Source organism: Puntigrus tetrazona, chromosome 11 (genome assembly GCF_018831695.1).
Source record: "Puntigrus tetrazona isolate hp1 chromosome 11, ASM1883169v1, whole genome shotgun sequence".
Taxonomy (NCBI): Eukaryota; Metazoa; Chordata; class Actinopteri; order Cypriniformes; family Cyprinidae; genus Puntigrus; species Puntigrus tetrazona.
Window position 1 is genome coordinate 7,120,546 of NC_056709.1, and position 24,325 is coordinate 7,144,870.

Genomic DNA, 24,325 nt, shown 5'->3' on the forward strand with positions numbered 1-24,325 from the left:
ACAAACACAAGCTAAGCGAAAATGTCACTGACTTTCTCCGCCGCGTATCCCTATCCTGACCTTCGTCGTCTGGAGCTTAACGCGGACAAAGCTGCGAAATGAAAAATAATAATCTTGTTATTTCTCTCTTACCTTCCGGCTTGTTTTCGGCAGCCATTTCCCCTCCGCGCGCCACATCCTCCTCCTCCTCCTCCTCCTCCTCGCGACCGGGGGGGTACCACGCGCGTTCACGGCGAGGACGCGGCGAGCGGCGGGAGGCGCGTTCGTCAATACGCGTTAGCTATTGGACGCAAAGTGCCATAAATGACAATGGTGTTTTCGGTGATGCTTCGTGAATTTGCGAAATCCATATCCCCCTTTTATCCATCTCCTCCACGCCATTGGTGAATCGGTTTTATTTAGGAGACACCTTTACAACGCAGCGACCAATGAGGTTTTTGGACGGGATTTAGTGGACGCCTGTAATATGCATAAAGCAGAATCTGTGGATTATATTTAAGTCTATGCGACGAACGTTTATGAATTCAGGCTTGACAGACACCCATATCTGTTCTGCCCACCGAGACCGTAAAAGACTATTTTATAACGCTGCTAATCGAGATACGTGTCCAGCAGTCTAAGTACTAATAACATGCCCCACTGTGTCATATAATTAGATGTTAACGGCCATGTTAGAGTCGTTAATCTGCCACTCGTGCTGAAGATGATTGTGAAATCAGAATGGAATGGGCTTAAGCGTGATGACTGGTTTACGATAAAAGGTTATTGTGTTGCAAGCCAGCTGTGATGCTATATAATTTAAGGAAGAAAGCAAGAAAACATCTGGAGGCTCCGGTCTGGGTCGTGAGTTCTTGAGCGCTGTCCACTCGTGGGTGCTGAAGGAGATGGTGCTGAAAGAACAGCTCCACAAAACAGACTGAGCATTATGTGTGTCGGTCTGCCGCGTTCCGTAATGAAGCCAAATCTCGAGTGTTTACGCACAACAACACAGCATGCAGCGATGACTGCAAATGTTATTCGAACAACAGAATGACGGCAATAAGAAAAATGCAGGTAACAAATACATGAAAAAATTATTTCGCGTGCGCTAGGCCCGTCATTACAATTCTGAGAGACCGTAGTCATGTGCTGCACACATTTGAAATTACGTCAAAACGCGGTGACAAAGGGTGACCTAAAGTGAAAAATTCCCCTTAAACTTTTAAAATCGCTTAAACGTGTTAATGGAGATAGAGAGAATATAAAAGAACACATATGTAGCCTGCTGTATGCGAGCGCAGAATTAATCATATCGCTACCATTTAGTTTACAAATAAATATTAAGGCTGTTGGATTAATATTTAATTAATATTTAAACGTAAAAATGAATTATTTAAAAACTAACAGCAATAATAATAATAATAATAACAATAATAATAATAATAAAACATATGCATTTGAATCAAACATTATCATCCTGGAATCTGTCTAATAGCGGGTATATTTAAATTTTAAATAATTTCAAGTTGCGTAACTCTCCCTCTCTCCAGAACACACGGTGGCGGACGAAAATCAGAATCCTGAACCTCAGCCGAGGGCGAATTGGCGCGTTTACTATGGCGAAGGTTTAACTCATTAATATTCCTCTCGTCGTACCGACGTCAACTCGCCAAGTTCCCGGAGCGTTCGCTGACGTAAATTCTGTGACGTTGCCGAGCCGAGCCTTCGCTGAAGCGGGATTCGCCGGATCGCAAACGCCTATCTCACAACGTCAGCGCTTTAACGAATCAGCTTGGCGTACTTGGCCGAACGTCACGTTGCGTGATTAATATTCATGACAACGGCCTTCGCCGTAGTAGGAATCGGCGGGATGGGATTTGGGACACTGGGAACATGGCGGCTGCCTTGGAAAATGAATTGGAAGTAGATAACGAAGATTATTACTCTCTGCTCAATGTCAGGAGAGAGGTAAGAAAGCGGATACGTTTCTAAGAGGAGATATTTCATCTGCGTTGTCGAGATCTGCACGGAATGAAGGGATGCTTGCAGTTTCTCTTATCAGCTGACACTGTCCTCCTATAAGAGACATTCATACAGCTGTCATCGCATACTATTATGTGCCGGTTGCGTTGGGCTCGGACTCGCTGATTTGACGTTTCAAGCTCGGGACAACTTCCTTGCAGTATTTTCAGCTGTCAATTTGCTTTCATGCCAGCTATCTAAGTGATGTTGGTTTATTAATGTTTAATTTGCACGTACGTAAAATGCGCACGACTAGAGCTTTTCTCAGAACCAATTCACTTGATATTAACGCTCGAAAGCAGTATTCGGCATTAACCCAAGGCTAAATAAAACCTTTGAATGTATAATTAATTATTATACCCACCCTAACAAAACTTTTGCATTACGTATAATTCAAGTGAGCCTCAAATTCTTGAGGATGTAGCGGAAATGTTGAGTTTAAAATGCAAAAGCGCGCCAAGGCACAATGTTACCTGAGCACGATAGCCAATCAGAAGCCCGCTATGAGGGTGTGGCTGATCCAACTCATTTAAATATTCAGTTTGTGTTGACTCCGCTTGTTGTGCAAGTTGTCGATCAATTTTAACGTTTTTCATCTGCTGTTTATTGTTTTTACGGTGCACAGGCGACTCAAGATGAGTTAAAGTCGTCGTACAGGCGGCTTTGTATGCTGTATCACCCTGACAAGCACAGAGACCCTGAGCTAAAAAGGCAGGCTGAGCAACTCTTCACCTATGTACACCAGGCGTATGAAGGTAAGTATTAGAACTGTCCATATAACCTTTCAGTGCGGATAATTAAATGTTGTATTCATTTATTTACATGAAAGGGCAAATTGACCATAAAGCTTGGAGTATCATATGTAATATATGATTTTCTGAGGCTGAAAAACCTTTTAGTATAATCATAAAACTTTAGGGCATAGTATACGCCTTTTTGCTTTTAAATCTATAATGATTTATATAAAGTAAACTACTTAGTGAACTTAAAAGTAATTCTAGTTAAACAATAACTGGACAGAAGCAAGTCGGGTTTACTTTATTAGCCATACATTAATTTTAGAAAAAAACTGTATCAAATATATATTTGAAGAGTGTCTATTTGTAAGGTTTTTTTTTTTTAATCGTTGAATCACAGTACGTTATGTTTTGCACCTCAATAAAACCCACAGAACTTTTATCATAAAACTAAGCATTTGTTAATTATTTTTTTTTTTATTAAAGGCATAGTATTAGCTGAACTTAATGGTCATACAAATGCACACTGAATATAATCAAGGTTTTTTTTAATTGTAAGCTGTTTCATTTTGCAAAAAAAAAAAATAACTGGCATTATTTAATTTGTTAGTCTTTAAAGGGTTACAAAACCATTTATTTCCCTAAAAGGAATTTTACTGTTACAACAAATAAAGGAATGTTTTTAATTTTCGGAAAAGTATGTTTTAATTTAATCTTCTGCTTGAAAGGGTTCTGGTAGGAAAAAAAACTGAATACCGATTTAAAGTTGTGTTAGTAAAACTGATTTATAAATGTAGATGCATCCTTATTTGTATTCCTGTGTACTGTTTGATGACGTTTGTAGTAACTATTAATAAGCAGCTAATTTTTTTGAGGCAAAAGTCGTATGTAATGGTTTGTCAATAGCAAGAATTGGACCTTGAATTTTAGATATTTTTTATTTGACTTTAATTATTTGACATCTGCTTAGTTCTCAGCGACCCCCAATCCCGAGCCATATATGACATATTTGGGAAGAAAGGCCTTGATGTGGAAGGTTGGGAGGTTAGTTTTGGTCTTGAGTTTAATTTGAACTAATATTTGTATTACTGTGTGTTGCATGTCATGCTAATTTCTTGTCTGCTTCTTTGATCTCTGATATCTTTAGGTGGTGGAAAGGAAACGAACCCCTGCAGAGATCAGGGAGGAATACGAACGTTTGCAGAGAGAAAGAGATGAGAGGAGACTCCAGCAGAGAACAAACCCTAAGGTAGACATTCCAGACCAGAACAACAGCGGGAGATAATGACAAGACTGCTTTTTATTCCCCAAAATGAAGCTTTATTTCACCCAATCTCCCCCGTTTTGTTGTGCTCCAACTGATCTAATTTCAAAGATTCAATATTGCCAGTTTGTTTATAGGCCAGATAATTGCAGTCAAATCTTTGCTTTTTTTTTCGCTGAGGGTGATTGAGGACAGCTTTCTTGATTCGTTTTTGGTCTTTTTCCTCTTTCTGGAAACCTGTTTGCAAATTGCAATTTATCAGGAAAGTTTGTAGTACGGGTTCTTCAATTCAGTTTGGTCAAATTTAAGGCCATAAAATATCTTTAGTATCTTAAATGGCATAACAAAATAATTTCAGATGGAAAAACTACCACAAGACTGTCTGCTTTCTGTGTTTTAAGAGCATTACCATAGATTTATGAGAAGTGATTTTCATATTATCTACTAGTGATGAATAGAATGCTGCAGGAATTGGTTTTGGAGACCAAAAACCTATAAACAAGTTTTAGCCTTTCCATTTCAGTGAGTTTTTATGGTTGGATTGTTGGATAAATTAGTGAAATAACATCTATTGACATAACCTTAAGATATTTTTACATTTTATTCTTTAACATCAGATACTTCAACAAAACTTCCTTGTGTATTTTAGGCTTTTTTTGTCTTGCCAATAGGTGGCTAGAACTAATAAGGTTGTCAGAAACATTGAACATCACCCTGAAAATTTCTGCCGATTGTTTTTAGATTTTAAAATTTTGGTTAATTTGTGAAGAAATTACAAAGATTTTTGGATCAGCCTGCAAAAATGCTTCATCATTGTAAAACGCAGTTGGGTTTGTACTGTATTTATTTGTAAAGGTCCTAAAACAACAACAAAAAAAAAAAGAATTTTGTCTGTTTTCATTCAGGGGACAATAAGTGTTGGCATAGATGCGACGGACCTTTTTGACCGGTATGAGGAGGACTTTGAGGATGTACCAGGAGGAGGTTTTCCCCACATTGAGATCAACAGGATGCATATTTCCCAATCCATCGAGGTCAGTATGTACAATTGAGCATAACGGGATGTTGCTGTCTCCTTTATAAAAGCCTGTTCCACCACTGAATAAAACAAAATTGTGAGATATAAACAGTTCTGGTCAGTCGTCATTTCCTCAGAAATAGACTTTATAACTAGAAATGGTGAGGTTATACCTCACAATCCGTAGAAATTTTAATTGTGACGTGTAAACTGTGAAAATATATCAGAATTGCAAATATCTTGCAATTCTAACAGTCACTCATCTGACTTTTTTGCTCACAATTGCGTAATATAATGTCTCAGTTGCAATTTAGTAAGTTATAATTGATATTAACGGTTCTGTTTGACAATTTTATTTTTCACAATTGTGAGTTTATACCTCACAGTTCGTAGAAATTAGAATTGCGATTGATGAAATTGCAAGAGGTCAGGACTGCGAAGAAGGACTGCAAATAGCTTGCAACAGTAATTCGCAATCGTGAGAAAAGCCAAGATTGGGAAACAATCTGAACCAAGGATCCAAATATCTTGCAGATTTAAATTAGTAACTAGCAATTGCATGTTTATGTCGCAATAAAATATATCATGATATTTTTATTAGATATTGTCAGAATTGCGAGATGTAAACTTACGTTGTGTGGGGAAAAAGTCTGAATTGTGCAATTACTTAAAAAAAAAAAAAATGTTTGTGTTTGCCAGGCACCCCTAACTACTTCAGATACCGCGGTCCTCTCTGGATCTCTGTCAACACATAATGGCAACGGGGGAGGAAATATAAACCTTTGTGTACGCCGTGTGACCTCAGCAAGAGGCTGGGGAGAGGTGAGATTTCTTTCCAGCACACTTGCTGTTTTTTTTGGGTGGTATGGGTCTGATGTTCCCATTTGTTTGTATGTCTTAAGCTGGAGTTTGGAGCAGGGGACATTAGAGGACCTTTATTTGGGATGAAGGTATTCCGTAACGTAACTGCACGCTGGTAGGTGTCCGTCTGTCTGCGATGAGACTGATTTGCGTTTCTCTTTTTTGCGAATCTCATATGAATCTTGTGTCTCCTAGCTTTGTGACTGCCCAGTGGGGATTGCAGTTTTCCTCGCGCGGCGTTCGGCCCAGTGCCACTACAATGATGGCTCGCCATCTGGACCAGAACACTATGGGTTACCTGCAGTGGCGGTGGGGAAGCCAGTCTGCCATGACCACCAGTATTGTCAGGGACACCAAAACAAGCCACTTCACCCTGGCCCTGCAGGTGAAACCTATGCAGGGGTACACTGATGATGGTAATTTGTTTAGTTCAAAACAAAGTTAATGCATTAAGAATGCAATCCATCTGTTCTTCTTCCTGTTTCTCAGCTGGGTGTTCCTCATTCCTACCTGATGATGAGCTATCAGTACAAATTCCAGGATGAAGACCAGACTAAGGTCAAAGGTTCTATTAAGTATGTGCTTTGCCTACACCTTACAGTAGAGATGACCAGTCTATACACATTAAATAACATCATAAAAAAACGTTTTGTAATACTTTTACACGCACAGATAAGTAATTTGAAACTGAAAGGTTCTTTAAATCATTGTATATATTTTATATTGTATATTTTCTTTGCTTTTTCAGACCTGTTCTAGCAGCCATATATCATTATAAACAGGAAAACTTGACGAAGTTTATGGCATATAGAAGACATCTCTAACATAAATACTGATCGCGCTTGTCTTTAAATATGAAGAAAGATTGTTGTTCATTGTAGGACCATGAACTAAATCTTCTGACACTGAGATTGTGATCACAACAGCCGTTAAACGTCTGTCAGTGAACACATCAACTAGCGATCAAAGATTACAGATTTTAGCCTAACCTCCAGTCAGTGTAGACAGACTTTACCTATGGCAGTATAGCCCTTTTTCATGGAACTTGAAATGACCCATTATGCTTTGCATACACGTAAAGAGGATGCTCAGAACTTTTGGTTCGCAGTGTTTACATATGTATCTATCATGGTTATTGGGACTGATAACATCCTCTGGCTGATGACAATTGCCTGAAAATTGACCCGTCCTAGTTGCCATGTTGCCATGACCGACAAACAATGCAGCTCTCGCACCACACGCGTGTTCTCACTCAATGAAAAATACATCGCAGAGCAAAGAGAAAACTGACAACACACCGACAGACAGAGCTGATTATTTCTGACATTAAACAATGTCTGGACATATGACAGATCACTGTATTGCCTCAGTTCAAACAGGTGAACTGATCATCTATTCTTATTTAAAGCAAGAAATGAACATCAGAAAGTACTTTATTTTAATCTCGGAACACAGCATTTTAAGTTTAAGTCCACCAAAGTTAATCTACTCTTCTGTCTGATTTTTGCTCTATCTTTATCTCTATCTTTCTGTCACTCAGCACAGCTGATGTCCATCCTGTGCACTGAACGCTCTCTCTCCAGCATCATCATGAGCAGACACGCCCCTTACTGCTGATTGGCTACAAGTTTGTTTTGCTAATCGGCCCGAGTGTTTTTGAAAAATCGCCTACCCTGCCTTTTAAGCATTATTTTTATTGTTTTTATCATTATTTTAGCGTTTATTTTTAGCCGCGGGTGGCCCTCTCGGCCTTTGAGGGTTCATATATTCAGTGTAGGTTAATGTTCAACATATTGCCTAGCCCTAGTTTCTGTAAAATCCCGGTCTTCGTTTTCAACAGGACTGGGTTCTTTGGCACAGTGGTTGAATACGGCGCAGAGCGTAAGATCAGTCGGCACAGTGTTCTGGCAGCAACCGTCAGCATCGGTGTACCCCAAGGAGTCTCCCTCAAAATCAGGTTAGCACTGACCCGAGCTTAACCGCAATAAACACGGCTCAGAAGAACAGTAAACTAACCAACTCCAGCTGCTTGTGGGTGGTCTATTTGTTCTCCCTACAGGTTAAACAGAGCCAGTCAAACCTACCTCTTCCCTATTCACCTGACCGACCAGATTTTACCCAGCGCTGTGTTTTATGCCACCATTGGCCCGCTGGCCATCTACTTAGCTGTCCAGAAGCTTATTATTATGCCTTATGTACGAGCCCAGAAGGAACAGTGAGTTATTATCCATAATTACTGCTCTGAAACCGCCCATTTTCCTGATACCCCCGTCTTTACATTACTTCAGTTTCTCTGATGATGAAGGGCCCTGACCGTTTGGTTGTTCACAGGGAGTTGGAGAAACAGAAGGAGGATTCTGCTTCAGAAATTGCTCGCAGGAAGCAAGAAGCTGAAGCTGCTGTGAGTAAAACTAATACGTAGACAACAATGGCTGTCTCCCTCTTGCCAACACAAACAGCCATTTATCAGCGCAGATATGTGTTCTTGTGTTATCGTTTCATTGGTTTTCAGGTTTTGCTGATGCAAGAGTCGGTGAAGAGAATTATTGATGCTGAGGAATCTAAAATGGGTTTGTGAAATGTGTTTTTTTTTTTAATACTTCCAGATACAAATTAAGCTCTGGAGACCGCATCTGTGTGATTATAATGGCAGTTAGCACAAAGTCATGCCCATTCATTTTAAAAACAAACAAAAGTTGCAGAGTAACGAAAGTGTGTTGGGGGCGTGTAAATTTATGAGCAAAACTGTATGTTGCTTTTACGCGTTGCCATCTCTACAGCTTAAAATGTTTTAAATGAGCAGTGTTTTATGTATTGCAGTTATTTATTTACTTTTATTCTAGGTCTCCTCATTCTAAATGCTTGGTATGGCAAATTTGTGTCGGACAATAGTCAGAAACGTGAGAGAGCAAAGGTCATTGACGTGACCGTTCCTCTCCAGTGCTTGGTGAAAGACTCCAAACTCATTCTTACAGAAGCATCGAAGGTTAGACATTTAAACATCAAGCAGTGCTTTGCGTCAGCGAGCTGCTTTGACTCACGCCAAACGCTTTACATTCGTCCTGTCTCGTGTTAATCAGGCGGGCTTGCCAGGGTTTTATGACCCGTGCGTTGGAGAGGAAAAGAGCCTAAAACTGCTGTACCAATTCAGAGGAGCAATGCACCAAGTCTTGTCCGGAGACACAGAGCCTCTTAGGATACCTAAACAATGTGAGTACTCCGGAAACAAGCTGTGAATGTCACATGTCAAAGAAAAAATTTATCGATGTATATCTATAATATTAATATGCGACATTGGAGCACAGGTATATTTGTAACAGTAGCCAAAATACATTGCAATAATTTATTCATTAGGATATTAACTAAAGATCATGTTCCGTGAAAGTGTTTTGTACATTTCTTACCATAAATGCATTAAACCTTTATTTTTGATTAGTGATACGCGTTGCTAATGACTTAATGGATTCCAGATTTTCAAATTGTTAATTGAAAGCTCATTTAAGGAAAGTCTGCTTCTCTTTCTCTTTCTGTTCATTCAGCTCATAGAATCGATTCAGAGACATAGAAGTCTACCACACATTGAAAGAAAGAGCTCTATGTGCATCAAAGGAACTAAAAGGGACAGTCAGACATCGAGCGATCCGAAGGGCTGCTCCTCTTCATTTCGTGTAGTCACCCGTGTATCACCTCTGTGTCGTCAGTTTCTCTCAAAATCCCTTACACGTATCGTCAGTAAGCCATTTACGTCCTGACACCTCCTTGAGATCTGGAGTTTTAACTGAGATTCCCGATGACCCACCTGAAGCCGTCACAGCTTCGACAGTCATCAAGAAGACCGGATACAGTATTCCGTCCGTCGATTTCTAATCGGCGTTGATAAGTCATCTAACAAAACTGTACTTGAAAAGTATGGTTCAAACTGTACTGCACAAACGGTTGTTTCATAGGACGAGTGTTGATGTCGACAGATGTTTTTTGCATGTTTGTAAACCGAAAATCTCACGCTCACACTGCCTCCAAACTCACTACCGTAAAAGCTGCTTCTTTTTTTTTTTTTAGTAGGCCAATCTGTTGTGACCAGAGCATCATGATTTCATTTTACTCCAGGAGAAGTGTTATTTGGATTATGCTCGCGTTGTTATTTTTTGGTTATTGATGATTGGAGGAGAAAAGGTTTCTAAGTAAAAATAGGCACCTAAACTTTTCCTGGGATTCCTCGGTTCGTCCCTAGGTCTGCAGTGAAGCCATATCAAAGACAGTCGTACAGTATCTTCTCCAAATTCAAAAATGAAGTCATATAGTCAGAGTTTCAGTGAAGCGGAAAAAAAGACAGGCTGTTGTTTTTATTTGTTTAGCTTGTCGTTCTTAGCATCTGGAAGTTTGCTTTGATAGCAGCTTTTCTCCTGCTCCGTTTTCTCAAGTTTTACGGACTTTGAAATGTCAGCAGCAGTGCTCGGACTGAGCTAGTGTAAAAATTTTGGCTATCGAATGAGTTTAAATGGAGTACGTATTTTAAAGATCCATTATTTCAAACGAAACCACTGAAGCTTTGTGTAATTTAAATGTGCCATGCCCCTTTTTCCTTTTTTTTTTTTTTTTTTTTTTAACTTTTCATTGTTTTATTACTGCATTTGTCGGTAAGTAGGCAGTGCCTGCGTTGTGCGTATTAGTCTTTCCTGTTGTACCTTTCATCTGTTGGGCTATAAGGGAAAATACATTTTGTTCTTGAGCATCAACAATAATCTTTGCATCTAAAAGAGTCAAAGCCTGACTCTTCCAGAGTCTTTGGTCGTGTTGAATACACAAACTATTGACAGGCCATGGAACCGTTTTGGCAGTCTCTGGTTTGTACCCTGCACGTTTTAGCATAGTTCATGTAAATGGCTTCTTCAAGCCACATTTTGCAACTTCGAAAGAAACCGGTGTTACATTCCTATCTGATGCAAAACCTTACAAATGTGTTCATGTAACGTAGTCAACCTATAGAGTGATTTAAATAAAAAGTGAAGAAACCTGAGCTTTACCTGATCTGACTGACTAAACACATCAACAAATCAACCCTCATCTTCAATGTGCGCGGAAACAAGTGAATGTAGTGAAACGGTTATCTATCCCTTCCCTAACCTGTACAAACACACAAACTCCCATTAATCGTCATTAAAATCATCTCTTTATTTACAACGGTTTACAAGAAGTTTCACAGAAACATCACTCTTTCTTTTCATTGGACTCGGCGTAACTGGGAACTCAAACTTTAGCGGTTCTTCTTCTAGCACACAAACAGCCCCGAAACATCAGCCATACTGCATGAACGCGCAATTATACAAAACAAAATGTACAAAATCACCTTCTATGATCCCTTGATAAATGGTTTAAAAAAAAAAAAAGATAGCATCGACATAAAGCACTTCAATTTAACAAGCGACACTTTTTTTTTTTTTTTCACGAAACAATGAAAAGCTAGCTTGTTCAATAAAAAGCCTACAAAACGTCCTTTGAGAGGAAGACAAAATGCTTTAGAGGACATCCAGGTTTAACGTGCAAAAAATATAAATCACGGTGGAGACTGTCCACTGCCTCGTCAGAAAAAAAAAAACATAACAGGCCAATTTTGCAAATTATCAGTTATTTTCATAAACTATCGGCATTACTGGTCTTGTATGAAAAAAATAAAAAGGGAAACGAAAGAGAATACTTGGTACATGGATAAATTGTTATGCCGAAATCTAAAAATGTTAAAAGCTTTAAGGCTAGACATGCAAACTATTAAAAGTGGAAAGCTAACATATATTAAATAATCATATTAAAGGTGCCGAATCATTTCTCTTCCCTGCGTTGTTTATCTCACCTACCAGAAGAGTACATTCTGAAGATGAAAACAAACTAACGTGAAAAAAAAAAAAGTCTTCAAGAAACAAACTAATGCTTTGTCATGAAAGTGGAGCAGCTAATATGACACAATCGCACTTTTTTTTTTTTTTTTTTTTTTAAATCAGAGCGTGCCTATGAACATGAAAGCAGACTCCTAGATTATTAACCATGTTAAACCCGGTCACAGTGGTTAACAGGAATTACACCCTTATGAAAGATCCATCTGAATACATACAAGTACCCGAGATTCGTAGACCAAATAATACTCATACAGTGTTTTGAATGTATATATGACTACCACTAAGTAAGCCATGTCATTTTCAGCATATGCAAGAAAAAAAAAAAAAAGTTCTTCCCTTTGGCAGTACAGTGAATCTCAAAAAAACCTGACAAGAACGTGGCCAAGAAATACTTCATCACTAAATTTGCACCGTCACTATTTTTGACAAAATAGAAAAGGCTACATTTGTTTTTACAGTAATGATAATCTAAATAGAACCACCACTGATAATGTAGTGAGGAAGTTAAGTTATATATATATATATTTAGTAACTAAATAATTCATAAATGTTGAGGTGAAACAAGACTTGGGTATGTTTTTGTGAGATTCTGAGATTCGCCGAGTAAGGTTATCCATCCCTTCCCTAACCTGTAACAACTTTCATATAATTTACATAATTACCATATTAAACATCTACTTTTGGAAAAATAATATATAATTACAACATGCAAACAAAATTCTTGTTCATTGAAGGGCAAAAAAAATGCAGAAGTGATCAGAATTTCTAAATCAAGAAAAAGAAATGACGCGCATAGTCTCTAGTTATCACCAATTTGTTGGCAAAAATAAAAATAAGAATCAAGAAATACCACAATGCAGCAAAAACCGTTTCACTCGACATCAGTGATTGCTGATGAAAACTTCATCAACATTATCCACCAATCAGAACTGTGTATCTCACACACGTTTGGGGGTCTCACACAAAATGAGACTAAACACCTCGAACACTAATATCTCATGGTTATTTCATATAATATACAGACTTTGACAAATAGACGTACTTTTGAAAGCTATGGGTACAAAAGGGAATCTCTAGCTACCCCTTTGTTCTTAAAAAAAGTGCAATCAGACACCCCGGTCTCTTCTTTCCAGTACAACTCAGAGTGTGTATGACGTACAGCTGTGTACCGTCACAACTCCATCCGTCCGTCTGTCCAGCAGAGATCTGCTCCAGTTAATGCATTATCCTTGTATTGATTGCCTGACGCAAACATTTAGGAAGGTAAGAAATATTAAAAACACACACACAAAAAAAAAAGCAGGTCGCCGAGCCCCCTGCTCCTCCGAACTCATCGAGTCTCTTCTTCAAGAAGAGGATTTTACGAGTTTCTGTAGATGTGGATGGGCAGGACGAAGAGAGCGGCGTCAGTCCAGGAGGTGTTTTCGAGGGCCCACTCGTGAACGATTGGAGCGGCGAATGTCAAACTTTGAGTCTTTGCACCTCTGGCAGATGTACGTCTCGGGGACGTTGGACTTACGGATTTTGGCACATGAGAGATGGATCCAAGTGTTGCACTGGTTGCATTCGATCATCGCCCTCCCGGCAAACGGCTTCATGCAGAAACACGTCACTAGGTCCCAGGAGTCATCATCTGCAAGGAAAAGGACAGTAAATTCAACTGTATATACACGAATGCAACCTACTATTGAGAAACGGTATGCTCCAATATCAAAGGCTCCAGTGTTATTTAAAAGAAGACCAAACTGAGATGACATTGCAAACTAAATCAGGACAAAAATATGGAAAACTGTTTGGAGTTTGAAACTATGGAAGTTTAAGTACATTTTTTTTTTTGTCGTTTAATCCTTATCTATTTCTTACTAAGTTTATATCTTATAGTTCAAAAAAAAAACTGCAAGAAAAAGTCGCAGTTTATATTTCAACTCACAATTACATTAAACTGGTAATTCAGAGAAAAACATTTTATAAACTTGTGAGAAAATTGTCATAACTGTGATTGCAATTTTTTAATTACATTTTTTTCCACAGCCAAACTTTCAAACTTCCCAGAAAAGTTGGCTCTAGCTGGTAAACAACTATCATTGGTATGGATGTCAATGCCTTCAATGTCAATGACTTCATCTTGCAATGCCAAGACTACTTTTTACATTTGTATGTTTATATCTCACAATTCGGAGAGAATTTCAAGATGTAAATTTGCAAAAATCATGCAAAAAAGGTAGAAGTGTGATATAAAAAGTCCTTTTTTTATTATTTAAATTTTTCTAAAGAAAACAACTGCGTTTAACTCTTAATTCTGATTTTAAGATTGAGATAAACGACTTGACTTGAGATATAACGGAGATATAATTGTTAGGTTACAATTGATTTATTATTATTTTTAGTATTATTATATGTCGCGGCAGAAACTAGCTTCCATACAAAACATCTTGCCTAAACAACTTTCAAAAAAAGTTGACCGCAGCTGTTAAACTGGTCTGCCAATGAATAAACACATTTTAAAAAGGTAACTGTTACTCACAATTCAGACTTTTTTTTTTAATCCCAATTTGTGAAACTCTTTGCAGACGACGACTCCTGGTACGTCAACTTAAGAATATGCAATTGCAACTTTATATCTTGCAATTCTGAAAAAACTAAGCTTACATAGCTTATAATTCAAGCCAGACTTCTGAGGCAGAAAGTCACAATTGCCTTTACAATTTTTATTCAGCAGCAGTAACAATCTTCCATACACTGGCCGAGGGCAAAAACATAACTTCAGCGTAAACATATTGAAACATCCCACTTACCTGAATCCACCATGATGTCCTCATCATCCCCCGATCCGTCCTCATCTCTAAACACCACCTGTTTCCCCTGACGGACCACGGTCCTTTTACCAGGAAAACCTTTGTGCTTCAAGACAACCGCTTCTTCGTCTTTTAAGGGATTTTCGACATCCTCTGACTTTGGACTTTTCCAGCAGTGACTGCCAACATCAGGCTCCTCTTTGCACGTTGGAGTAGCTGGTGAACTCGAAGCAGGTTTTGAACTTGTGCCATTGCGCAAAGGCTGGTTGCTACCCGTGCTGTCGGTGGGTAGAGAGATGCTCAGGTAATCTTCTGGTTCTTCTTTGATGGTACATCCATAATTAGAAATCTGGCCTTCAGCAACGGGAGGAGAAAATGGGGCGAAAGATCTCAATTCCTCATCCTTGCTTTTCCTAAGCTTCTTCTTCTTCTTTTTCGCTTTATCAGCCTTTGTTCGACCCTCCAGGAGAAGACCTGCTGATTTTGGACGCTTCTGAGGCTCGGAATCCTCGCTCGTGGGTCTCTTGAATCCAGCAAAGCTTTTGCGGTTTTTGGGGGAGGGCTCGTCCGGAGACGAGAGGCCGCAGCCAAGCCTCTGGTTTTCCCATCCGTCGCTGTCTGCAGTGCTGCCGGTGCTGTTGGGAGGACTAGAGCTGTTTCTCAAGTGCGCCTCCTGCGGACAGCAATTGAAGAAACAAATTTAACCTGCCATTTCATTGACTGTCTTGAATTAAAACAACGGTCTGGAATCTGAAGATGAACAAACAGTTCGCTGCACGTTTCGAGAAGACTTATGGTGAAATTAATAAACGGAAAGTCATCCACACCCACGAAACCTGCTGGTTACGGTGCAATATTTAATGACAAGAAATGCAGACCACACTGGTGCAAGATGAAAATGCCTACTTCATTAAATGATAATCTCTAAAATGGAACATTTCACATTTTGCAGTATGATAAAGGCTAAATAAAAAAATACAGTGCCTTGCGAACCTGAATCATTAATAGCTGTTATGAATAAAAGTTACACACTTGAAAATGTGTCTAAAAGCATCAAGCGGTTGCCTGAATCACCAAGTAAAAAAACATGATTACCAGTGTTTAAAAAACAAACACCAGCACAATGACCGTTAAAAAAAAGTGACTACCACAAAGCAGGATAAGAGAAACAAAGAGCCAAGCAGAGCTCTTGTAGAGTCACTCCTAAAATTAAGAGCTACCACCTAAGAGAAACAAATGACTGGTCCTTGGAAATGCAAGCGTCTGCACAATGAAACCGCTCTCTGTAAAAAATAAGTCACACAAATATCAGGTTTATGAACTTCCACTGCATGTTCAGAGAACTTAATTTGCCGTCAAACCACAATCAACTAATGAGCTCGGAAAAAAGCACGGATCCCCACATCAGTGTTGGATTATTTTGGAGCATTTTTCTCGGATCCATCTCGGTCTAACCTCACTTTTGTTTATACACTCATTTACTGTTTGTTTCCTTGTCATAAAAGCCATCATTATTTGTGAGCTTTAAAGGGCTATGTCTCCTCTGTGCTGAGTAGCCTGCGGAAACAAAGCAAGTAGTAAGCAAATAATTAAAAATGTAAGAATGAATAAAAGGAACTACATAATCAAATGGTCTTTCTATTTAAAGTGTTAGTTTACCCAAAATGAAAGTTCTGTCATTAATCACTCACTCTCATGTCATCCCAAACCCCTAAGACCTTGGTTTTCCTTCATAACACAAATTAGAAATTTTTGATTGAATCAAAGGGCTATCTGACCCCCCATAGATAGCAACACAGCTGAAACTATCCCAGTCCAGAAATGCGGTAAATACATCAATCAAAACATGATATCTCTAGGATTTCATCAACAATACCTTAATTTGTGCTCTGAAGATGAACAAAGGTCTTACAGGTTTGGAACGACATGAGGGTGAGTAATTAAGGACAGAATTTTCATTTTGGGGCGAACTAACCCTTTAAGCTGAAAGGATGCGAAAAAAACAGGAAATCACTAGCTGTTCCGAAACATGGTGAGCTGCCTACAAAGACATTATTCTGCTGACGTGAAGGCTTTCCAAAAGTAAGATGGCTTCACAAAGGTGGCACTCCCAGAATGCACTGGAACAAGCTAAAAAAAATGGCAGTCAAAATGGAAGAATAAAAGCATACAATGAGATATTTCCTACTTCCAAGTCTAAAATTTCAGAATGTCCAAACGGTAATATGGAAAAAAACCCTTTACTACAAAAGGGAGGACTTTATTCCATTAATGATGACTAAATTAAATGAACATTGAACTGATTTAACTTTCTGTTTCATAACACTCAACTGACTTAATAAATGGCATTACTGTATTTTGAGAGCTGCTTCACAGCTGAATTTGAATTGGTCTCATATTAAATAACACTTCCATTAAGTTATTTTCCAGTAAAGCTGCTTTTGAAATAATGTATACAGTGCTATATAAATAAAGGTGACTTGCCCTGGGTTTTTAACACCAATACATGTCCCAATAAACTGGTTTGATTATCATAAAACGTAGGAAGTTCGACCGCAATGCTTTTAATTAATATTCGTCATTTACCATATACACCTACTCAAGTGCCACCATGTTAGTGTCTCATTATCATCTGCACTTACTATTTGAAACCATTTTACCCAATAATTACATATACAACCACATTTTGTCAACTGAGAGTTGAGCATTAGATATTAGTTAAGATTTACAAGGCAGCTCACTGGGTTTTGGAACACTTGGTGCTATTATCGGCCCTCATGCATTTCCCTGCAACACGAGTTTTCTCGATTTAGCCTCCATCCATTTGAAGGATCCATTAAAGGGAAGACCTGAAACTGAAGTGTTTGTGGATGCGCACACACTGCTGTTGTGAAGAATGGCACTTAGAGACAAGGTCTGGGATGAGAATGGAGGATACTGGAGTGGCCCTCTTACCCTGGGAGGGAGGGCTGAGGTTTTTTTGGAGGGGGATGTCTCTCAGCGGCCGTGACATAAGAGCCACCACCATTTCTGTGGATCAAACAAGAGCGTCAGCAGCAAAGCAGCTCATAAGAGGCGTGCCACCACAAAAAAAAAAAAAAAAAAGTAATAAAAATCCCATGAGCACCCAGTGCTACACCACTGCCAAGGATAGGAACCTCTGGAGGTCGAGGTGTCAGATCGTTGAGCGATCTTGAGGAAAGCAAGGATAGCACTTTCTATCAAACGTACAAGCACAGTGAGTAGCATTTTTACCACAATCACATCTCGGATACATAAAGACTAGATCATACTCACCTCCTGTGGATAAGGAATATAACCGGCATAGGCGAGCACAAAAGTGCAGAACTTGTTGAAATCTTCCACTGTCCGTTTCCGCTTAAATGTTGAACTGTAGCCCTGCAATTAAAAACAGTGTCAGCAATGATACAAATCTTTATTTATTGAGTTTAAAAAGTTAAAGCAGCATTTCAGTCTCGTGAAAGGATCGAAGACTGTTTTATCATTTGGTTATGACCAAACTGCAGTGCCACATCAGAAATGAAGAATGTATGCCTCATCAAATTATCATTAAACTTCATGTCATTTTAAACCAGGGGTAGTGTGAATCGTGGAACAAAATGAATCAGGATTACATTAGTTCAAGTGAATAATTTCAGCACCACTTATGTCAGCAAACGGATTAAACAACAACAGCAACAACAACCGCTTTCAAACAGGTAGTCCCACCCCTAGCAAATGCCATTGGTTGAGTCACTGTTGTTGTTTTGGGTTGGTCACAGCACTCAAACAAACAGTAATGGTTCAGATTGTTACGGAGTTTGTGTTTGTAGCACAATCAACACAGAACAGTTTACTTATTGTCTCTGCATATAGAGTTTAACAGTTGGGTTCCTGAAGTAAAAATCCCATTCATTATCTCCTTAGGGGAACTGATTTTCAACAATTTACAAACCTTTAAATGACAGTCGCACTGTCAAGGCTGTCAAGGCTGTTAATCAGTGGTATGTGCTTATACTGAAGCCATCGAGCTGCATTGCTTCAACTTATTTGTTAAAGAAGCATGTTTAATAGCAGAACATCTGGTGCCAAACTATATTCCACATGATTCTTCACAGAATCAAAACAAATAATGCCGAAATAATTATATTCCGTATACAAAAAAAAATAATTAAGTCAACAGTTTTATATTTATTCATAGTTTTTTTTCATACGTTTGCATATTTATTTCCTATTTGTGTACTTGTATGTGCATGTGTATATATATATATATATATATATATATATATATATATATATATATATATATATATATATATATATATATAGATATATATATATATATATATATATATATACATATATAGATATATATATATATATATATCTCTATGCTTGACTATATACACACACAACCAGAGTGAACACAGTATATAGCACTTCTCTTGCGCTATGCTTGACTGTCGGAGTAAAGCACTGGCATGCGCTGTCGCGCACTGGCTCTGTCAACTGTGCAAATATTCGACATATTGACACCAACGAGCAAAACGACACATCACCTTCATTAAATCACACAATCGACGCTAATGCAAATTCGCCTGATATACTACAACGCCGTTTACACAGACAAAACGACATGCCTGATGTAAAAACGTTTTAAATAACGTGACCGAATGTTAAAACGCTTGTTTTAGCAACTCGACGCACATTAATTTAACACCAACAGCCCAAAAGAGAACGAAAACGAGCTTGGCAGAATAAAGCCCTTGTGAAAACTGAAATTACAACGAGGAAAAGCAGACAAAGACTCCGAACTTTTTTTTAATTCGATCAAGCTAAACCGCATCTAATGAAGTGAGTTAACGTTAGCCAGCCGTTGCTAATAGGATCGCTTAAAAACAACCGCACGATCTCTTCCTTTGATTAATTTACTTATTTTAAGAGGTGAATCTAGCAAACAAATAAGTAAAACAACAAATAAAATGTTTTTTAAATATATACGTTTTCGATTTAACGATCACAGGTTGCGTAAAGTGTTTAACGAGGAAAGCCTATTTCGATCTGTAACGTTACGTGCATTGAGAAGTAATAGAAAAATGTATCAATACAGAAACCCTGAAGACAAAGCACAACATAGAAATAAAAGCTGACATAACCGGGTAACAAAGTGACAAAAATAAATAAAAAAATCTTTTTTTTACCTGTGTGTCAAATGGACAAGTCGTCGTCGAGCTGTTTTCCATTTCTACGATACAAAAACTGCTTTAGTTTACGACCACGTTATATGTTACCACATCTGACATAATGACAGACATAACATCAAAAATAAGGTTACAATAACATGCAAACAAAAATGTAATCTTGTTAGTGTCCTGTTTTGATGCATGTAGCAGTAGTTACACCATCTGACTGAACCAAGCAACTTATTCAAAAACATTAGAACAGCTGTTTAGTTCAATCAATCATAACACAGAAGAACCTTGTCAGACAAATTAAAGTTTTAAAAAGGGATTTATGAGATTATATAATGCAGAGAGTCGCGTCACGTATCTCCACACCTAAACAAGCCGCAAAAACACCTAAAACTCTTCTGACTACTTTATATATTCATCTCCGCGTACGTGATTTAACTTAATTAGAAGTTTCGTTATATCTCCGGATCATTTTAGTAAAGAAACAATGTTTTAAATCTTTTTGATAGGCAGTCCTCGAGCTCTGTTAGCCTGCTAACAACTACAGACCTGATCTATTATGTTTAGTAACGCTGCATCATTCATAATACATCAATTACGATCAGCATTCACGACGACACCACCAAATCCGCGACTAGACCGAACTGTAATGTCTTTAAACAAAACTTTATCCACTTTTTCCCTCCCCTGCAGAAACTTGCTAATTGGCTAGCCGTCACGCTAACGTTGTTGTGACTGATGTTCGTGTCTGTAGTGTTTTATTCACGTTTACCTGCTGCCGAAACACAGATACTGGACCACGCGACGGCAAAAAGGCAGATGATTATCCTGGATCGAAAAACAGGCGATGACAGTGGCTGGAGAGGTGGAAAACAGTAATGATATATGTCCGAATGTGATGAAGATGTGATGGGTGAAACCCAGACAGACAGATCTGCTCATCTGCCAAAATAAAAGTCCTCATCGCGTTCACATGGATTACCCATCTGTTGGTCAGTTTACGGGCCAGAAATATCATACACAAGTAAAATGTGCGTTATAAAATTCGAATGTAATTATATTTCAAAAAAAAAATCTAACCATGTGACAGCTGTTTTAAATAAATACACCACAAATACACTTTTCGCACAAAACAAAAATAAAAACAAAACCGCACGATAGAGTGTGTAAATTGTTTTTACATTTCATAAATTACTAAAGGTAGAGGTAAAACAAAAATGGAAAGAAAACGTTTGCAGGCGGGTGCACATACCACAATTACGTGCAAATCAAGTTACTACTTGTGAAAGTAATAAATAAAAATAAATAAAGGCACACCTTCTTAAATGGGCTAAATGTATTTATGCACTTTAGCTGGGAAGGTTTTTTTTGTAACTTAGTTGCTGGGTCATTTTTATGCTGTTTTTTGGGTTTTTTTTCCTACAAAACAACCCAGTTGCTGAGCTATACACCATTTTGGCAAAAAGCAATTACAGAGAATGGTTGAATGCACTTAAATTAAAAATGTCTAAAATCATTCTTAAATACGTTTAAACACGCCTGTAATATTTAAAACTATGCTGTAATCACCCAATAAAATCTAATTGTCTTGCATTTTTGTCGTGGGTGTTCTTGCTTAATAACAAATGTTTATCTATTAATTATTACTATTCCTAACTCAGTGTGTGATTTTTAATTTTCAACTTCTTCAATATAATCACGTTTAATAGTTGAAATAATTAAAACAACCCAGCTTGGTGGGTAAAAACATTAACATAAACACTTGGGTCAAACCCAGCATGTGTGCTGTCCAATATTTATACATCACTGGGTTGCCAAATAACCCAATTGTACCCAACTGTAAAATGATATCCCCCTGTATACTGATTATGACAGGCTGTCCTTCCCGCCTGTCAACGTATATTTTTGCATATTTGTCTTTAGAGAGTGATTTTGCAGGGAGGGTGCCTTCAAAGCTAGCTTTTATTATAGCTAGCTATTATTTCCTCGACTGCTCATCCATCTTTTTCCTCACCATTAAAATGTTTACCGGTTATTGATACGGAAAAAAAAACCGTACCGGATCTTTCACCTTGCCCTCAGTTAGGCGGAAGATGACGTAAGCTAATTATATAAAAAAGCGAGGAATAAAGCGGGAATGAGAGCACGTGTGTTGAGAGGAGTTTGGTTCACCTGTTACCCGCTGCAGTTAACATACTGGACTTCCGTATGCGCAGAGAATTGGTTCCGCGTGATTTGCCGGTTGCAACAGAATTCCAGACGAGTTACCTGCAGATATTTAATATTTAAATTTACTCCATACGAACCACGCCAGTCCTTCAGATTCCCTAACTCTTGCTTGATATGGCCTATTTAGCAGTTGTTTGGCCATCCCTCAAGCCGAGTGCTTCACGCAGGCAATACGCAAAGCGCACACGGCCAAACATACAGCCACTATAGGAGGACTATTTTGATCATTTGCTTTGGGACTATATATATATATATATATATATATATATATATATATATATATATATATATATATATATATATATATAATCTGTGAGTTAAACTGAAACTGACTTTGGAGTTTCCAAGTATTTTTTGACAAAGATTGTACTAAAATAAGAGCAATTCTGAAACTGTGTGTGTGTGTGTGTGTGTGTGTGTGTGTGTGTGTGTGTATATATATATATATATATATATATATATACACACACACACGTATGTGTTCCCCCCTTAAGTGTTAAACTGAATCTAATTTTGGGGGCCGCCACCGTTACAACTGTTTCCTTAACTGTGCTGTTCTTCTCGCTATATACTTACAGCGGATCCGGAAGTCTCACCCATAGGCTTACTTCTGCATTGAATAAAAAGGTAAGTTTCTATTTATGGGTTTTCACAGCGTTGTGCAACATCAGAGATGTTTAAGTTAGAATCCGCTTCCCCCTGGTGCTCTGTTCTGTTGAGTTTCGCACTCCTTAAGAAGTGAAGGCATGTAAATAAGAGATTCATTGTGCAGTGCAGAACTTGGTTGATTTTAAAGACCTTGGTGAGATCACAATGAACTTGAATGAGTGTTTTAGTGAATTGGTCCATGCAATAATGTAAATAGTAATAAAAAAAGTTACTAAAGTTATTTTCATGGAGTCTTTTGATATGGGTGTGTGTGTGTGTGTGTGTGTGTGTGTGCGTGTTTGTGTGTGCTAGCCAATGTTAAATCACGATTAGTTTAAGTATATTTTTATGTAAAATTCATTTTATGAAATTCATCAACACATGTATACCATAAAACAACATCAAGAACAGAAATCAAAGACGGTCTTTAAACACTGAGACACAATTAAAGAGAACTGAAACAGGTGGACAGATTGTGCGGGGAGCTCGGGGAGACATAGCGGAGCACAGAGTTCAGGAGGCCCTTGCAGAGCAGGCCGCTCGAGGACCACAACCTTTGCCCGCCCACAGCCCACAGCCCACCCTTGACTGCTATAAGTAGCAGCCTATATGCAGAATTTCTGTTCATTTCTATGATGCATTCTTGAGAACGGGGCACCCAATGTTTCCTTTATTTTCAAATACACCATTTTTGTTTGTGTACACAAAAAAGTATTTTGAATAGTTTAGAACAATGGCTAGTATTGTAAGCGCTTTCCACTTTCACCAAGATTAAAAAAAAATAAAAAAAAATCAAGTGATCCTGCCGGCGCCACAAACGGTTCATTCGACAACTTTTATCTTCAGAACAAAATGAATACAAATTACAACGTATTAAAGCAACATCAAATTAAGTTAGTCCACAAAACTAAAATAGTCCACAGGAAAACGGTGCTTTGACGCGAGCAACACCATGGACACTGACATTGCCTATCCACCTTTTTCCTGACGCAAAACCGGGCGCCGCCATTTCTACATTTTGTAGGTATAGCTTCCCAGCTCTTTTTAGCTGTAGAAAACAGTTCCTTTTGCTGCTTGATATTGAAACTGGTGTGTCCTGTCACGTTATTTTAATGTGTTGCCTTAATTATGAACACACTTGTGTCTACTACAAACAGTTTTGCCGTTTACCGTACCTTATTTTCGTTTATTACCCTATAGTGTCTAACGAACCGGAAGTCTCACTTATACTTCCGCGTTCAGGAAAAAGTTGGATAGGTTAATTGTCACGTGACACTCCATTTATTTGAGTCAAAGGGATAGTTTACCCAATAGTAAAAATGACAGCATATTTTACACGCCGCAAAGCCATCCTAGGTGTATATGATTTTTTTTCTTTCAGACGAACAGAGTTTTATCTATATATCTATCTATATATATATATATCTCTCTCCTGGCTCTTCCAAGCTTGGTAATGCTCGCAGATAGCGCCCATTATTTTGAAGCTCCTTCAATCGGTAATATCCACAAGTACTGCGACGTAAAATTTACCTATACGCCTTCGGGGGGTTATCACATGTCCTCTGAAGGAGATCGGTGTTTTAAAAAATGTCTAGCTTTCAAATATAACCTAAATTTATCAGTGCAGGTCCGTCCTTCTGTCACAGAACGTGGTTGTAGGAAATGCGCTCGACGGAGGAGTAAACACAA

General features: G+C 38.3%; 3 protein-coding genes across 11 annotated transcripts in view; 1 reads left to right on the forward strand and 2 right to left on the reverse strand.

Moving 5' to 3' along the window:
• Positions 1 to 583, reverse strand: part of camta1b (calmodulin binding transcription activator 1b) — a 272,140-nt gene extending 271,557 nt beyond the window's left edge. For 3 of the 9 annotated variants that reach the window (XM_043252299.1, XM_043252298.1, XM_043252302.1), the window contains exon 1: positions 133 to 577. In XM_043252299.1, the coding sequence (XP_043108234.1) occupies positions 133 to 157 (25 nt within the window). In that variant the 5' untranslated portion in view covers positions 158 to 577. Of the gene's footprint in view, positions 1 to 132 lie in introns of all 9 variants that reach the window. The other 6 variants (XM_043252303.1, XM_043252305.1, XM_043252304.1 and 3 more) reach the window with 4 other exon arrangements.
• Positions 584 to 1,834: 1,251 nt separating this feature from the next.
• Positions 1,835 to 10,898, forward strand: LOC122353546 (dnaJ homolog subfamily C member 11). Its single transcript, XM_043251320.1, has 16 exons — positions 1,835 to 1,947; positions 2,627 to 2,756; positions 3,709 to 3,782; positions 3,886 to 3,987; positions 4,908 to 5,036; positions 5,720 to 5,842; positions 5,923 to 5,996; positions 6,077 to 6,266; positions 6,371 to 6,456; positions 7,722 to 7,838; positions 7,941 to 8,096; positions 8,213 to 8,282; positions 8,394 to 8,451; positions 8,725 to 8,867; positions 8,962 to 9,091; positions 9,421 to 10,898. Exons 1-16 carry the CDS (start codon positions 1,873 to 1,875, stop codon positions 9,444 to 9,446), a joined length of 1,683 nt encoding a protein of 560 aa, XP_043107255.1. The 5' UTR covers positions 1,835 to 1,872; the 3' UTR covers positions 9,447 to 10,898.
• A 134-nt stretch (positions 10,899 to 11,032) lies between these two features.
• Positions 11,033 to 20,691, reverse strand: phf13 (PHD finger protein 13). Its single transcript, XM_043252536.1, has 5 exons — positions 20,532 to 20,691; positions 19,769 to 19,812; positions 17,865 to 17,966; positions 14,568 to 15,240; positions 11,033 to 13,405 (listed from the first exon to the last, which is right to left on the reverse strand). The coding sequence occupies exons 2-5, from the start codon at positions 19,808 to 19,810 to the stop codon at positions 13,179 to 13,181; spliced, it is 1,044 nt and encodes a 347-aa protein (XP_043108471.1). The 5' UTR covers positions 19,811 to 19,812; positions 20,532 to 20,691; the 3' UTR covers positions 11,033 to 13,178.
• Between the last annotated feature and the right edge of the window lie 3,634 nt (positions 20,692 to 24,325).

Coding starts and splice junctions, on each gene's coding strand:
- LOC122353546 (XM_043251320.1), top strand. CDS start 1,873: ATGGCGGCTGCCTTGGAAAATGAATTGGAAGTAGATAACGAAGATTAT. Junction 7,839..7,940: donor GGAGTCTCCCTCAAAATCAG/GTTAGCACTGAC, acceptor TTCTCCCTACAG/GTTAAACAGAGCCAGTCAAA. Junction 8,868..8,961: donor TTCTTACAGAAGCATCGAAG/GTTAGACATTTA, acceptor CGTGTTAATCAG/GCGGGCTTGCCAGGGTTTTA.
- phf13 (XM_043252536.1), bottom strand. CDS start 19,810: ATGGAAAACAGCTCGACGACGACTTGTCCATTTGACACACAG. Junction 17,967..19,768: donor CTTGTCCATTTGACACACAG/GTAAAAAAAAGA, acceptor TTTTAATTGCAG/GGCTACAGTTCAACATTTAA. Junction 13,406..14,567: donor GGACATCATGGTGGATTCAG/GTAAGTGGGATG, acceptor TTTTCCTTGCAG/ATGATGACTCCTGGGACCTA.